Genomic DNA, 18,472 nt, shown 5'->3' on the forward strand with positions numbered 1-18,472 from the left:
TATAGAAACTTTTCCTCATTTGAAGTCAGTTAAACATTTGTGATATTTAAAGAATTAAACTTAGTTCTGCCATAATTTTATCTTAATATCACTAAACACTCTGCAATTTTTCGTTCGATTTCGTTTGGTTAAACTTTCGCTGGTACAATAAATGTATAAGAGAATGGACCGATCTCTACAACTTATCGAGATTTCCCACAATTACATCAAATAATCGTAAGAGAAGGATATTATTCGTTATTATTCGTTAGCTAGAATATTTTAAAATAATGCATATTTTTAAAAAGATATTTGAAATAACAATGAGGTATTTTTAGTTAAAGTTAATGGACGTTGAATGAAATCAAAAATTAAATTCAATTATTGCTTCCTATGGCCTCATAGGAAATACGTTATTATTACGTATACATTATACCCAAACAAAAACAGTGTACGTGTCTTGAAATTTCAGGGATTCCCTTGATTTCCTCCCCGTTCTACCATCAGATCCTGATTTGGTTCCAATGGGACCACCTCGGAAGGGCACTCTTTCGAATAAAAAGAGGATTTTGAAAATCGGTTCATAGTTGATGGAGAAATCGGTGAATATACATTAACAAAGTATACAGTCGAATATAGAAACTTTTCCTCATTTGAAGTCAGTTAAACATTTGTGATACTTAAAGAATTAAACTCAGTTCTGCCATAATTTTATCTTAATATCACTAAACACTCTGCAAATAAAGTGGCATATAGATAAATTAATACGTAGAAAGTCCGAATAAATTAAACATCAAAATGAAGCACGGATAAAACAATATTTTATAGCTAACTTCATATATGTACTTGTTAAACAATGCGAGTCTAATGAAAACCAAATTATTCATGAGCCACATAAAAAATAATTTCTCTTTTAAACTTTCCTTTAAGTATCTAATAGCCTAGGATGTTACCGGTACTAAATTAAATGTATTTTTTGCAATATTATCTGTTCAATATATCTAATGCGATGTCTGATATAACATAACACACATTTCTTTTATACCAGCTATAAAATCTGTTAAATAATGGTCTTACATAAATCACCAGTGGATGTCGACACTCTGCTAATCTTTATGGTATTTTTGCTATTATTGTTTGCTGTATTAGTCACAATTAAATTACAATATTTTTAAATTTACGTGAAAATAACTTGATAAATAGAATAAAGTTATCATATTGATACGATATATCAGTATCAACCACGCGAAAGTTTAGAATTTAATATATTTTTTATTCATGCAAATTGTTTAAGGTTAATACAGATCGTAAATAACTGGTTGGATATTATATCAACTTTCATAAAATTAAATATCATATATGAATTAAAGTAGCGTATATAATATTTATGATTTAACTTTGTGCTATCAAAAAATCTTATTTTGAATATCTCTATACATTAATTTTTCCATGCATGTTATATATTATATATATATATATATATATATATATATATATATATATTAAAGTATCCTTCTACTAACTCTGAGTTCCAGACTGGGCCTAAAGTTTAACGTGGGCTCCGAACCACGTTCCTCAGCATTAAGCCTACCGACTGGCAAGTGACCAACTTTAGAAACCATCCCAGAAGACATCAGGGCTTACCCAGCCTGGTTACTGGCGTGACTGGGATCATTTTCCTTATCGGATTTTACACTCTTGCCTAGAACATTCACAAATTTTAAACAACCATGCCCTAGCAGTTTTCGAACCCGCGACTATCGCAACAGTAGGAGAACCGTCCCATCTCCTTTACCACTTATATGCTTATTAGAAATTCAATTAAACTGAAAAAAAAAATAACTTTACAAAAGTTAAATCAATTTACGCAACTGCAAAGAATCACAGATATTGTTAAAAACACTTACGAAAAGAAAAAATTTGGCTCAGCTATATTCTTGGACATAGCGCAAGCGTTGGATAAAGCCTGATATGGGGGACTTATATATGTAAACTTGTTAAAATATTACACAGGAAATATGTTGAACTCTTAAACTATCTCTATTTCAGCCAGGATATTTAGGGTTAAATAAGAAGAAGCTTATTCAACAATGAAAGAAAGAAAAGTAGGAATTCGACATATAAATAGAAAATGTTACTATATGACTATACCTGCTGATGATACTTCCATACAACCATTTTTTATCCAAACCAGCGACTCAAACATGGAGAATAATAGTTAACGAGAGTAAACCAGATCATATTGAATTCAGCTAGAACCAAACTACCAATAAATATCTGTTATCCCACACAGCAAAAATTCTAAGTAACTTGGGATAGACCTTAAATTATTTAAAAACCGAACAGGGTCTTTGAAGGGCGGAATAATGACTGCCCTACGTAAATAACTGTTTCTGGGTGCTAGGTTTAAATGTAATCATAGTCGCCTGAAAAAAACATTAAAAAATCGGCAAAATAGATTGAAAGACCGCAAAAATGAAGTTGCCTCAGATATTTGAAGTATTGCAGTGGGTTTTCAATTTTTTATAGACTCTTAAATATATGTAAGTAGATTTCAAAATAATGATGAGTAGATTGAAGTGAGTGGCATTTGCTGATTTGACGATTTAACTTAGTGATGATGGCCACCAAAACAATATCGATATTTTTTTACGATATTTAAAATAAAATATCGATATATCAGAGAGAAAAAAATCGATATATTTGTTGCAACAAGTATAAAAAATATTGATATTTTACAAAAAGATATATCGATAGATGAAAATAATGAAATATTACTTTAAAAAGATATATATAATTTTAAGGTATATTTATATGTATAATAAATAATACTATACATCTGAATCAAAGAAGGCTTGTATTATTTATATTATTAATGAATAATGGTAAAATAAATAAAACCGAATATATAAAATGAGTCAAAAAGAGTCTCGCATTTTTATTCATTATCCTCCTTAACTAGTGATTAAGGAGGATATAATGAATAATATCTCAATTCATTAAAAATGAAGCATTTAAATACTAGAAACAATAGAATTGTTACCTAACAGTCATCCCATTGCTGTTTTTTTTTAAACTAATATTATATTTTACAGCAAAATCAGTTTAAGGTTAAAACAAATTGCAAGTATCCTCGCTAAGCATAATTAAAATATCCCCTGAATATGCAAATATTTACATTCGCTGACTTGTTTGACAGTATCGTAGATCACAAATATGATTCAAGGTACAACAGACAGTGTTAAAGCTATACTCATAAACAAGTGCTACTATGGATAGAAATTGAAATCAATGGACAATTAAATCACTTGTAAAATAAGGTCAGTTTCTCTAAAAGCTAATACAGATCGAACTAATGGTCTTGAACAAGAATGTACCGCCATCAGATGAGTGAATGGTCATAGTAATAAGATGCGATTTCGTTTGGTTAAACTTTCGCTGGTACAATAAATGTATAAGAGAATGGACCGATCTCTACAACTTATCGAGATTTCCCACAATTACATCAAATAATCGTAAGAGAAGGATATTATTCCTTATTATTCGTTAGCTAGAATATTTTAAAATAATGTATATTTTTAAAAAGATATTTGAAATAACAATAAGATATTTTTAGTTAAAGTTAATGGACGTTGAATGAAATCAAAAATTAAATTCAATTATTGCTCATCTTCTTTTTCGTTCTGCTTTTTTGGTAACCTGGTGTATCGAAAAAAAACAATCTTAGGGTTTTTTTTGGTAGAGGAAATCGTATTTTATCAACTCTAATAATATTCAATTCGTACTATGTTTAATAAAGGATAGTTAATAGCATGAGTATGTGCTACATATAGTCTATTCAAGTTTATTTGTATATCCGTCATATAGATGTTTAATGTATTGCTTGCCACAATTTGTAAATACGTTATAGAATTGAACAATAATTTCCATTCTCATTTTATTCTAGTTAAAAAGATGCACAATGCTGTCTGATTAGTTCGAACGAGTAAACGAATGAGCCTGTCAAAGTCGTCCGCTTGTCAGACGTATGCATTTCCTTGAAAACAATATTGATAAAAGGTTATAACTCTAACCTATAAACTATTGCGGCTGTATAAATTAACTGTAGTTTTTAGATGTACTATAACGTTAAAATAAATTATATTTGATAACATTTTTGTTCAGTTATTTTATTTAGATTAGAATTTTGTTATATGTCAAGCCAAACTGAACTAAAACTCAGAGTTGATGTGGCAACATTGCGGCGTTTTGACGTCAGATATTTCCATTACGTATATAAAAATAAAATTTGAATAGACTATATGTATCTAATGTTCTATATTTTAATGTAGATCTTTCAACATTAACTCACTATTTTAGTAATGTGAATGTTTGCTGAAGGCGCACCATATTATTATGGCATACACTTTTCTAGGACAGCTCCTGCCACAAAATATATAACAAAGCGATATATTCAATAGCTGGTAACAAAATAATAACTACTAATAGAAAATAGAAAAATTGAGTGAAATATAATTCACCTGTTTTTCACACATGAATATTCGTTGATTGAAATTCAACAATATCTGACAACCTACAACCAAAACGGAATTCATCCATTGATTAAAAATAAAAACAAATAGTGAAAAAGTTCACATTTTAATTCCCTTATAATTTATCAGAGATGAAAGTATCTTCATAAATAGCATAAAATATTCGTATATTAAACAAAACTGTTAATAATGATAATGATAGTTTAAGAGCTATACTAATGATGTTAATAATTAAATACCTTATTGTAGCATTGTATTTTTACCTGTTTTATTTCTATTCTGTTGTTTATTGTATTTTTAAATATCATATATATATGGTTCTTCGACATTCTTCATATTCTTTCAAATTAAAATTATTTATTTATAATATTTTAATGATATTCGACCGCATTAAGACTACCGACTGCGAGTGACCAACCAACTTAGAGATCATCCTAGAAGACATCCGGTCTTACCCAGCCTAGTTACTAGTGATTTTACACTCTTGTCTTATAGCCATTTATAAGACAATATTATTTAAGTTTAATTTTTTATATTTTTTATAATATCCCTAGGTTTATCCTTAGGTTTTAATCAGTTCTATAAATACTAGCATAATTTTACGAAACTTATGTCTATATAAGTTTAGTTATCGATAACCTATTTGTTACAATTACATTACAAACATGAAAACGAGAGCAATAATTCTAAATATCATACGGTAAGTTACAAAAAACTCAGGTTTGTATCAAACAACTCTATTACATAAAATATTTTACAGAAAACCGACAACATTAGAAACCAGCATTACATAAAGCACCATTCGTAAGTCTGCCCATATAAAAAACTACCGAAATATTTCAATTAAAATCGGTATCGTCTTTTTTACCGTCACCACTCGCACAGAACAAACATTTTTCGGAGCTGACGGCCGAACAGAAACAAACGAAAGTCTCGAAAGTCGCAGCCTACTAGTTTGTTATGCAGGTTGCGCTCGACGTTAGGCTCAAATTATAGAATATTTACGGTTGCAATGCATTTCTCTTGTACGCATATTTATTAAAGTTTCATACCATAATGCAGGAACTCGATTTGTAGCCAGTTATATAATTAATACGAGCCCGTAATAACTTAGAGTGGAGACTTTTTAATTATTGGTTCCGCGTTCTTTAGTTTTCTTATCGGAAGTAACGTTTTTACTTGAAATCGTGGTCCACCATAGTGATTAATTAATTGTAGTTGAAATGATATAATTAATTTATATACATATGTTGTCTGATATGTAATATACAGTTTTTCATTCAATATGTATTTTAATTAATTAAGAATTACATATAACACACTATTTCAGTTGATATAAAAATTATTGAAATAATTATTAAAACGTATTTTGTGTCTAGACCACCAATTCTTGATTTCTTGGAATTGGTAGTTTTAGCCATGGCTTTCATATTGAATTATGTCTAATCGATTTCCATTGAACTCAGCAGAATTGTGGGAAGACTTAATAACATTTAATAATAGTTTTTTTTAATTTCGTTTCAAATGACCAGAACCAATGCAAATATATCAATCAACACACCTTTATACGACCTGATTAGCTTGTAACTTCTTCTATATTTTCAGAATATCAATAATTAAAGGAAAATTAGGAAAGGAAGAGGAAAGTTGAGGAAAATTATGATTAATCATATTCTGTAGGGATTTTTCAATAAGGAAGTGTTGATGGTGACATAGCCAGTGACAGCTATGATGTTTTGGTGGCATCTGCTTAAACTTCTGTTTATTGTTCAGTCGCTGTGGTATCAAAAGGGCTTAGAAAATTGCAGCAGACTTGTGTCGTCAGACGTTGGGTATCAATAAACTGATACCCTTGAAGCAAAAATGACCTAGACAACAGATTCCAGATAGATCTATTAACAAGAACCTTAGTATTATTAGTTGAAGATGAAGAAGAAGAACAAGAATTCAACCATGATAGTTAAAATCGTCCTACCTAAACAATAATAACAATCAAGATAGCCTTGAATGATCGGAATCAAGATTTTCAAAACTGAGATATCAAACCAGCTGATTACTACCTATTATACATACAGTCTAGTCAAAGCTATTCTGGATTTTACTCGGTTTGGCTTTGACATACAACAAAATTATAATCTAAATAAAATAATTGAAAAAAAATGTTATCAAATATAATTTATTTTAACATTTTAGTACATCCAAAAACTACAGTTAATATACAGCCACAATAGTTTATAGGTTAGAGTTGTAAACTCTTATCACTATTGCTTTTAAGGATTTTGCATACGTTTGACAATGACATTCGTTTCCGTGTTCGAACTAATCACACAGCAGTGTGTCTCTTTTTAACTAGAATAAAATGACAAGAAAAACATTGTCTGGTTCTGAAAAGAATTGACAAATTGCGAAAAAACTTTGAATAGGCTATAATGTTAAATTAATGTCAAAACACACATTCCATGTAAATTATAATATTAGCTCCTAAATAGGCTAAAAAAGCGTATCGGTATATTTAAACTCAAATTAACATCAAAACATTGAAAAATTATCTATCATCTATAAAATACCACCTACTCTACAAATCAACGACGCTACAAGGATATATACCCAATTTATCGATACAAACATACTATGTTTTAATTTAAAATTTTTCCAACTATAGATATTTAAATTTTTAAACAAGATATTACGTTTTATAAACAAATAGTGGAAACAATTCAGATAAAAGACGATCACGCACAATTTAATTTAGTTTAAACATGGATGATAACATAGTTCTCACTAAAACTCGTGGGGGAATTACAAAATATATGACGTACCATTATGTCGATAACATTTTTGTCGCAATTCCAAGAAATGCTTCGAATTTCGAAAATATAAACTAAAGCGAAAAAGAATGAATGCCAATTAAGAACGACGGTCTGAACTAAATCGATGGCAATTCGATTAGAAATCGATCTAGTTTCCGACATGTTTTATCGGCAAAGGTCACAGGTTCAAGCCGTCGTCTAGGACTGGCCAAAATCGAAATGTCAGGGTCAAAGCGCGACGTATATACGTTTTTCATTTCGAGATGAAAATTCCTCACACATATGTTAAAATACTACATGAATGAATTCAAGGTAAATGTAGAATGTTTCAAGTTATACAGTAAAACAATTTAGTTAAAGTAAAAAGTAGTGTCACAAAATCGAAATTGGTCAAAACACTTAAAAGGTTACATAACTGTTTTGAATAAAATGTAATGTTTAATCGAAAGGGGTAATACTGTTTTGACTAAGTTATATTTGTCGATAATAGATGGCGTCCTTTTCACTTATCGATGAATAAAGAAATCTGGCACTGATTTACTATTACTATATGTTAATCATATTTTATACTAAAGAATAAAAACTTCACTGTATATCTACAATTTCATTATATTATTACGCTAAAGATAATTTTTCATTTTTGTTATAACATAAAAATTGTGAAACCAACTATGGGTTTATCTGGACTGGACCTATAGTTTAACGTGGGCTTCGAACCACGGTCCTCGGCATTAAGCTACCGACTGGCGAGTGACCAACTTTAAAAATCATCCCAGAAGACTCAGCTTACGCAGCCTGGTTACTGGCGTGACTAGGATCATTTTTCTTGTCGGATTTTGCACTCTTGTCTAGAACATTCACAAATTTTAAACAATCACAAACATAAATTTACGACCATGCCCCAGCAGGATTCGAACCCGCAGCTATCGCAATAGTATGAGGACCGTCCCATCGAATTTACAACTGCGCCACCAAGCCGGCTAATTTGTTTTTTGTGTTCACTCTGAACCGAATTAGGGCTAGTTAGAATTTACTTTTTGGAGCATAAAATAATTTTATGAATACAATTGTCCATTTGTTTCTATAAATCTTTAAACAAGTAAATATATAACCTTTTGGGGATTTTTGATAGAAAAATCAGTGAATTCATGTATTAGTTGTTGTAGGATTCACTGTCTGAACTATCGGCTTCAAAATTGGATTTGGAGCTGTGTTGGTTAGCCAAAACTAGTCGACGTTTCGCAAATTACATTTTCAGGGTGGCAACTCTGATACTAAGGCTATTAGGTCAAGTACCTGTCAGTGTTGCGGATGTACTGGAAGTATAGAAAGATATTCGTCATATGTAAGGGCATTAGTAACATTATAAATCTGCTGACTGTTTTTATCAGTTATCTATTGAAAAGTATCACATACAATGATCTATTGGAGTCCTCTATAAAAAGTACTGATAAGTCAATCTACAAATGTTCAAATAGATCATTAATCAACAGCTAATGGAGATTTTTAACACAGTAATATATCTTTATATGAATTAACGTGTCTTATCTTTAACTTTTAATTTCTATACCGGGAAAAACATTTTCTGGCCACTTCTGGGTGTCAAGTCTTACAAAAACGTTTACTTCTTGCATAAAGCATAAACACTATCACAATAAATCAGAATAAACTGATTAAATAACTAAATTAATTAAGACAACAAATCAAACATTTCAAAGACTTTTTTTTGGTAAAACTGGAATTTAACAGGCCGGTTTATTTGGCGCAGTGTAAAGGCGACAGGACGGTCCCCTTGTTATCGCGATACCCGCGGGTTCGAATCGTGCTAGCAAATGTGTTTGTCATTTTTATCATGTGTGTTTTTCCTGTCAAGAGTCAAGGTTCAAGGTAAGAGTGTAAAATCCGACAAGGAAAATAATCCCAGCTACTCTAGTAACCTTCTGGGATCTCTTAGTTGGTCTCTCGCCAGTAGGTAGGCTTAATTCTTACAGAGGTTACGGTGGATATATATATACATATATATACATATATATACATATATATATATATATATATATATATATATATATATATATATATATATGTATTTAATATGCTATTAGTACTCAACATATAAATCAAATGAATATTTTAATAAATGACTTTAAAAAACCGACAAGAGGGATTTAGGAACTATCATAGATTTATTTAATATCATGCAGGAATGTCTTACACAAATTTAAAATTCATTAAAACGAATTCACGTAAATTACATTTCAACAATTAGTTACTCGAAACATTCGAAATATTTATTGTATATTACGTATATGTGTGTTGATTTCAACAAGTTTCCTAACATGTTTGACAAGAAGGAAACATATTGTCACCTTATACAAATATTTCAAAGGTGGAATGACATACGTAATAGTGAAATTTTTTAAACAATCACAATCAAACCAAATTTACATCGGTTTTGCGTCATTTTTTTTTGTCGGCGTTTTCACTTATATTTTTTGGGTGTGTATATGTGAACATCGTTCGAAATTGTTTAGTAATTGTTTAATTTAAAATATTCTAAAATAAATCGAAGGAGTTTAATAGATTCTGGCTCATAACAAAAGTTAAATATATTTAAAATTAAATACTAAGAAATTATATAAATTAGTATTTTAATTGGCTAGATAACTGTAATAAAGAATTACAAAAATATTGATTGATAATAACAATATACTCTAGACAGATTATTAAAAATGTGTTTATTTTAAAATTAAAAGTGGGATTGCTATGATCATAGATCAAACACCATTCAGAAAATCATATTGGTTAATTAAATGTCACTTACCTTTAACCTGGTGAAGTATAACCCATCTAACTATTTGAAGTACAAGATATTTGACATTGGCTTTTCGTAGTTTAAACATAATTGATTTACACTTGTTGAAGCTTGAATTTAATTAGTATTTATCTTTGTATTTTGAGAATATATGGTCATTTAGTAATGACTAGCAGTGAATGTTCCGTGAGTTTATAGAAGCCCATTTTTTTCTGGCTAGTTGGTGTTATATAGGCATTATATATAGGATCTTGTAGAAATGTTTACTTATTTCTTACATACTTATACGACTAAACCACGCACATAATAATACAATTTTCTATATTAATTGGTAACTGAAAGAACACCAACATTTTTATATATATACAATAAACAAAATAAATAAGGCCTCACATCAAATGTTATCAACTGTGTTATATACCTTGATATAACGTTAATTACATTTTAGACATAATTAAAGACACTACACGATAGTAACGCAAAATTTTTAAAATAATGTGTAAGTAAGACTTGTACAAACTGCCCAGTACGACCAAAACAACTACGTCACGCCCAGATTTTTGGAGTTTCAGCACACATTTAAAATTGCAATATTTCAAACGTCAATTTCGCTTTCAAGCTTTCAAATCGATTTCTTTTGCAGAAATGGCTTTTCAAAAATAGTCGTCTATTAATGATTTTAACATTTTAGCAATATTTGAGTTTTTTTTTAGTTTTATGTCATGTTTGCTTCGTTTTCACTTATACTATGTATAAAGGGTGTGTGTATTACCGACCAAACCTCTTTCATAATGAATACTTCATGTATGACGTATAAAAAAACTAGTTCAAAGAAAACGAAAGGCAACTGGCATCTTTTTTGGACTCTTTATAGTTCCGTCTACTCTCCTTGGCTATAAGTCAATGCTGTCAACATTATTTCTTGATAGATTTAAACAAAACAGGAACGTAGTAAGTATATAATGTTAATTAAGCGAAAAAAGAAATGAAACTGATATTGCGTCACTTTCGACAGAACGTTAAGGTGTAAAACGTTAGTCGAACCTCAAAAATAATGGTTAACATAGTTTGGCATTTATTTCCTGCAACAAATGCCCCGAAAAAAGCTATTGTCTTTTTATCATGCACCGAGGTATACTCTCCTTGACAATATAATATTGCATTGGTTTTTTTTCTTCTGTAGAAAGCAAAATGTCTCGATTTGTTAGGGTGGGGCAGATATTTGGCCAGCCCCTACATACCTCTGGCAACCAAAATCAGGTTCATTATCAATTCTTATACGAGGGACATCTATTAATAAGTAATTGTAGTTGTTTTAATTAAAAATATAACTTCTAACAGATTTAAGAAAGAAGAATCTGTATGCAATTAGTTCTCCATCCATATACATCATAATTTTTTCGGTTTAAACATAAGTATTTAATCGCTTTCACTGTTTTAAGACGTGTTGAGAACATTTACATGACGAATTTAATTCACTAAGAAAACTAACAACGATATGTCTGATCCTGCTCAGGTTTTAGTATTTTTTAAAAATTTATATTTATAATTAAATCCTATAATAATATTCAATACTTAAATAAACTTAAAACCAAAGAATACATATTGTTTTTATGTGGGAATTATGGAAAATTCCTCTAACCTTAAACTGGACATTGTATTCAATAAGAAAACCGTGAAACATTGTTTACGTATAATTAGTACTAACAAAAGAAGAATTTGTAGGCCAATAGAGCATTCATATTGTGATCTTTCCGTGAATAATTGTGTTATTATCATATTATATACTAACAACTAATTGAAAATTAATAGTTAATTGTTAATTTTAGCAATATTATAAATATGTATCATTATTCGAATAGTTTTTTTACTTTACGAACAAGTGCTTTACGAAAGTGCTAAATTATTTTACCTTGACGTATTATGATATAACGTGTTAAAAAAAATAAAATGACATTTAATCATCTTCGTGATAACTTCGAATAACTGTTCTTTTGGTTATAAATAAGCAAACATGCTTCTTTAATAACATTACTCTTAACTATGAGACAACTGTTAACAACATTGACGAACTAGAAGTTAATATTGAAGCTTTCACTTATTTTATCTGTATTTTGTTCCGCATTTTATCGCTGACGCGTTTCTAGGTACACGTTTTGAAGGCTTGACGCCTTGCGTTTAACTTTTTGTGAAATGTCTGTGAGTTTCATTCACGTATAACATTCCAGTATTGTTATTTTTATAAATATTTATGTATATATTTATATACGAGGGTCACTATTTATATTTCGAGAATAAGGAAAAAAACAAATAGTTAAGCTGCGAATATATTTTTATTGTTTTTCAAAGTACTCGCCACGCCAGAAACCCAGCGAAGTTAATTTAATGAATTCAGTAAATAGAGCGATTGCTGAATCATGAATTTTGAACTTGTACCAATGCTGCGTTTGAAAGAGGAACCGATGCTGTGTGAGTTATCAGTTCATAAATCTGACACGAGTCGTAACACTCAAATAATATTACTTCATGACATTCATGACAGTTAGGCCCAACAGAAAAAATTATAATAAACAACACCAAGTACAGTAACTATTTAGGGTCAATTTACTGTTTAACGTGAACTTTAGCAACTTTGAAGGCCTACTGACTTTGAACAATATGAAGATCACAAACAAACAATTCAAATTATTACTAGTTACGCCTCTGTTTTTGCTATTTTTTTGAGATGATCTAATTTAAAACAAGTTCATTGTCATTCGCAGAAACAAAGTAAAAAATCTACCGCAAAAAAGGACGATGATAATTGTATAAATGTCCATGAATACCAAATCAGGTCTTAGATAGTGTAGGTACATTAAAAACTACTACGAAAAGAATAAAAGAAGAATTGACCAAGGCGGTCTTAAGTAAAAACGAGTGTGATTTCTATTTATCCTGTAAAGGGAACTAAAGTGTTTTCTGAAACTAGCTAGGTAGTTCCATCGAACAGAATGGGTAATTGACAGAATTGTCTGGTATCTCGGTATGAAAAATAGTTTCTGCAACTAAAAATAAACCAGTCACTTAATCGTTTGCATAAAATTTTCCGTTCCCAAACTTTTATCATATGTTAGGGATATCGAGCAATCGCCATGACATCTACAAATTTATTCAAATCAATTGTTACCTTATTCTGTTCGAAACTCAATATTTTTGACAACAAAAATATATAATGCAAATGAAAGTACAAGCAAGCCGGCTTGGTGGCGCAGTGGTAAAGGCGATGGGACGTTCCTCCTACTGTTGCGATAACCGCGGGTTCGAATCCTGCTGGGGTCGTAAATTTATGTTTGTAATTGTTTAAAATTTGTGAATGTTCTAGGCAAGAGTGTAAAATCCGACAAGGAAAATCATCCCAGTCACGCCAGTAACCAGGCTGGGTAAGACCGGATGTCTTCTGGAATGATTTCTAAAGTTGGTCACTCGCCAGTCGGTAGGCTTAATGCGGAGGACCGTGGCTCGAAGCCCACGTTAAAAACTGTGGGGCCAGTCCAGATAAACCCATAGTTGGTAAAAGGAGAATTTAAAGTATATATAAAAAAAAATACTAGCAAAATAATAAATTTTATGCTTTGATAAAGTTGCTATTATTGACTCAAAATTATGTTGTATAATTGATAAAACTAGAATATTTATCATTTTATTAATATTATTTTTAGAATAGCTGATAACTATTGAACATTATATCTAAAGTCTGATAAGTAATATTTAATTTGGAAATTCAAAAACAATAACTTTAATTACGCAAATTGTATAGTAAATTATGCAAAACTAAATTAAACCAATGATATAATTAAAGTCATCTAGCCGAAACCAGTAACAATAGGAAATTACACGAGAAAGATTAAAATGTGTGACAATCTAATTGCAGCTATTAATAAATAGTTTAATATAGCTTTTAACTTTATATTATTATATTCTAAGTAATATTTAATTAAAAGTCGCATAATAACATTATAATTGTATACAAACCCTTAAACCCATATTAATTTAATTTAAAAACAACAGAAATATATTATATAAAAAATCTATATTTTTTGATAGATAATTTTCTTATGATTCTAAATTATAAGATACTGTGAATAGAAGAAAAAGACGTAGAAAATAGTAATTTTAATGTAAACAATTTTTTAAACAAATTATTGGGCAAAAATCAAAGTCAAACACAAAATCATTTCTAACAGCATTAAGCGTCGGTCAAGTTATTATAGTTAAATAAAAGTGATTCGAAAAGAAGGTAGTGTGAGAAACTTGAGCTACAGGGTAGGGGTGTCGACTACAGAGAAAAATATCGATATTTCTTTATATCGATAGTTAAAAAAAGTATATCGATACTTTAAAAAATATATTAAAAAAAAGCTACTGAGCCTTTAAAATTATGTATCAAAATACACTGGGGTAGTTTTTTTTTAATTTTTAAGAAATATATCTAACTTTTTTGAAAAAAATATATATCGATAAAAATATAATATCGATATCTTTCGACATCCCTACTACAGGGTCTTATAGATTTTAGTCAAAATAATTATCAAAGTATAAATAATCCAAGAGATATTAAGTTTTTATGGTATGGGATTCATTTGTTACCACAAAGACAACCAATAGAATATGTAAACACACAATGAGTAATAATTTTGATTAAAATAGAGTTAAATTAAGTAAAAAAATATATATGGATAAAAATAAGATATTGACATTTTTCGACATCCCTACTAAAGAGTTTTACAGATTCTAGTCAAAATAAGTATCAAAGTATAAATAATTCAAGAGATAATCAGCTTTTACGGTATGGGATTCATTTGTTACCACAAAGACAACCAATAGAATATGTAAACACACAATGAGTAATAATTTTGATTAAAATAGAGTTAAATTAAGTAAAAAAATATATATGGATAAAAATTAGAAATCGATATTTTTCGACATCCCTACCACAGGGTCTAAGTATCAAAATATAAATAATTGAAGAGATAATCAGTTTTTACAGTATGGGATTCATTTGTTACCACAAAGACAACCAATAGAATATGTAAACACACAATGGGTAATAATTTTGATTAAAATAGAGTTAAATTTTTAATTATAATATCGAATTTAAATAATCATGAAAATATATCGTTAGTTTTTTTTTCTTGTCACAGTTTTAGTAGAAGATTTACATATCCTTTTACCGAGTTTAACTTTTACTTAATTTTTAATATTTCAGGTCAGAAATGATTTGTTTACATATTTTCGCTAATTTTTAATTATAGCTGTCCGATTTTTAGGTTAAGATCAGCTTTCACTGAATAAAAACACAAAATAAAATACAAAGTTCAAATTATTAGTAATTTTCATCAATATTTTTCATGATTTAACTTTCGACACAACATTGAATTCGCAGAGAAATGTAATATTTATTTTTTCGCCGTATCGATGATGATATCCAGGTATTATTATTTCGCAACTCACTCTACCTACATTACAAATTCTTGATTCCATTTATATCTTTTATAGTAGCTATATTTTCAAATGGAACTTAAAAACAAATAAAATAATGTTTACTTTATATTTGTATATTTGTATTCATATCACATTATAGTTTTTTTTTCACTTGACATATGTTATGTATCAACAAATTTAGTAAAGATGCAATGTTGTCAAATAACTCTATTATAAAATATTCTAACGATTTTATTATAATTTCGGTGCCGATGTCTCAATGTCAATGGATGGCTTCTTACCTTCAAATACTTTATATACAAATAATCCTAACAATAAAAAACATTATACACAACAGTGAGAAGCCATTTAAGACATATGAATACAATGTAATCTTAATATTTTATCTATTCTTTCTTAAAGAACACTTACGTACTTGATTTTGATTTGAAGTATAACTTAAAATAATTTACATACTTGCAGCTAGTTTACAAATTTCGAGTACAAAATTAGAATTATATATTAGAAAACATCCACGCATGTAACGTTTACCCTGCGTAGAAGAACATGTCCACAAGCGAATATCAATCATCGTCAACTCCCCCAAGCAGAACATGTTAAATATCTTGGTATGCACTTAGATCGACGCCTAGCCTGGAAGAAGCACATACTCTCTAAACGGAAACAACTTGGACTGAAATTATATCAAATGTATTGGCTCATCGGGCGCAAATCCAAGTTATCATTATTGGTCTGTTTGGTCATATGGAATCCAACAATGGGGTACCGCTAGCAAATCTAATATATCCATCATTCAACGGTTCCAAAATAAGGTGTTGCGTGCCATTGTTGATGCTCCATACTATATTTCAAATAAAGTGATACAACGCGATATTCCTCTAGAACCTATAACGAGTGTAATTCAACGTGTTTGTATGAAATACTTCGAAAGAGTGTCAGAACATCCCAATGTACTCGCTCATCAGCTAAATATGCGACGTGATAATGAAGGGCGTAGACTAAAACGTTTAACACCACCTGATCTGATTGCTGGATACATGTAGATTTTAGAATAGGCTTTAGATGTTTTTAAACTCCATACAACAGGTAACCCATTATACCCTCTCCCAATTGTTGGTATTTTTCGTAGGCTTTACGCCCATTTTGTTAAGAGCTTATAGTACATCAGTTTCCTTATTCAAAATGGTTCTTCAGTTCTAGTTGATAATGTTTTCGTTTTTTTCTTATAATAGTATTTTTTTAAATTATTGTTTGAACTGTATATATATATATATATATATATATATATATATATATATATATATATATATATATTACTTTTTGAATAACCAGGTAAAAACCTCTAACTTTATTGCATATATGAGATGAATTTATAAGCAGTTATTGCTCAAAAATGCTTGCATTCTTTGTCATTGATATCAAAGTAATAACTTCTGATGGGTAGCTAGATTTTCTTTTTAGAAAACTTGTTATAACAGAGGACGACAATAATTATAAAATATTAATTAATATAATTAAAAAAACACAGAGTAGTGTAATACATATTGAGATATATAGTAAATTGACAAGAAGAAAACTATTATATCAATTTTGTGTCACATAAATATAAATTACATATTTTTATAGAAAAATTCATGTTTCTATTAATAAACTAATAGATAATCTGACCTAAAAAATCACCTCAATAATTAATACGATCAATTTGTTGAAATTCCTCAGATTTTAATGAAAACCTGTTCAACATTTATCGCCTAAACCTCGGGCTAGATTGAAAGTAAAAGCTCGCTGAATACATTACATTTAAATATTATCATTCAACCAAATATCATTCGATACGCGCTTTTTCCTGGCTTCTTACATAAGAGGTTTTTCTTTTGTTACGCCACTAATTTGATATAAGTCGATATTAAACATAAACGAATAAACGTAGAGTATGGATTTGCAGGACAATTTGCATTCTAATGCGATCACACTATTTTCAGTATATTAGTTTTCACTTATCGTATAGTCAGGAGTTGTTTGAACAAAAATCGGGACACTATTTAATAAAGTTCACTCACCGGCATGATCATAATTGTTTATCCAATCACCATGAAAAACACTAAAAAGAAGAACCAAATATCCTAGTACACTAAACACTAACGCGTAAAATTATTGGGGATAATGTTGTGTTGACGATGCCGAGTAATGCCCGCGAAAGAGTGCTATAAGCTAAGCGTACGGTACGAAGACTTAGTTCTTGAATGAGCTAAAGAACCACGGACAGTCGAAGAAGGTGAAAGGTAGACGAAGGAGGGATAACCATCACCGCTCGGTTATACTAAGTGGGTACTGCAAAAGAATTGTTAGCATTTTTGAACAAGGTAGCTGGGATGGTTTGTTATAATCTTCGGGTTCCTTCACGATGTTATTTCAGATTCATAAGGATTAGGTCTGAGAATCTTTTTTTAACTCATATATTCCTAGTTATAGTACTGTAGAATTAGAAACTCAAGCTCATTCGTTAGCTCAAGCAATGCCAGGAATGTTTTCTCCGTTATATCATCGATATTTCGTTATATTTCAGCGTACGAGACAATTTGGTCTTGAGAAATCGACGTAAGTTTTTATTGAGATGCAAAAGGAGTTGGATCAGTTACTTATAACAATTCGTAAAAAATACCAAACTTACAGAAGAGCAGAAGTTCTATAGCTGAATTCTGTAGATCAGAAGATTACCCTTCAGATAATTTATACTGTAAAATTAAGTCAACTTTACAACTTTAAAATGGAATATTTTTATTTCGAAATACATCTGCGATAATTGTAATATAAACAAAGAGATACCAAAGCGAATTTAGTATTACCAGATTGTGAGG

At 29.6% G+C, this 18,472-nt stretch overlaps 1 protein-coding gene across 1 annotated transcript in view; it reads right to left on the reverse strand.

Annotated features, from left to right (window-relative positions):
• The window catches only part of Cht6 (Chitinase 6), an 81,847-nt gene extending 63,983 nt beyond the window's left edge, over positions 1–17,864 (reverse strand). The window contains exon 1 of the mRNA XM_076408401.1: positions 17,675–17,864. Within this exon, the coding sequence (XP_076264516.1) occupies positions 17,675–17,686 (12 nt within the window). The 5' untranslated portion in view covers positions 17,687–17,864. The remainder of the gene's footprint in view (positions 1–17,674) is intronic.
• Between the last annotated feature and the right edge of the window lie 608 nt (positions 17,865–18,472).

Source organism: Rhynchophorus ferrugineus, unplaced genomic scaffold (genome assembly GCF_030347505.1).
Source record: "Rhynchophorus ferrugineus isolate W39M unplaced genomic scaffold, kcgeb_rfMv2 rfM6, whole genome shotgun sequence".
Taxonomy (NCBI): Eukaryota; Metazoa; Arthropoda; class Insecta; order Coleoptera; family Curculionidae; genus Rhynchophorus; species Rhynchophorus ferrugineus.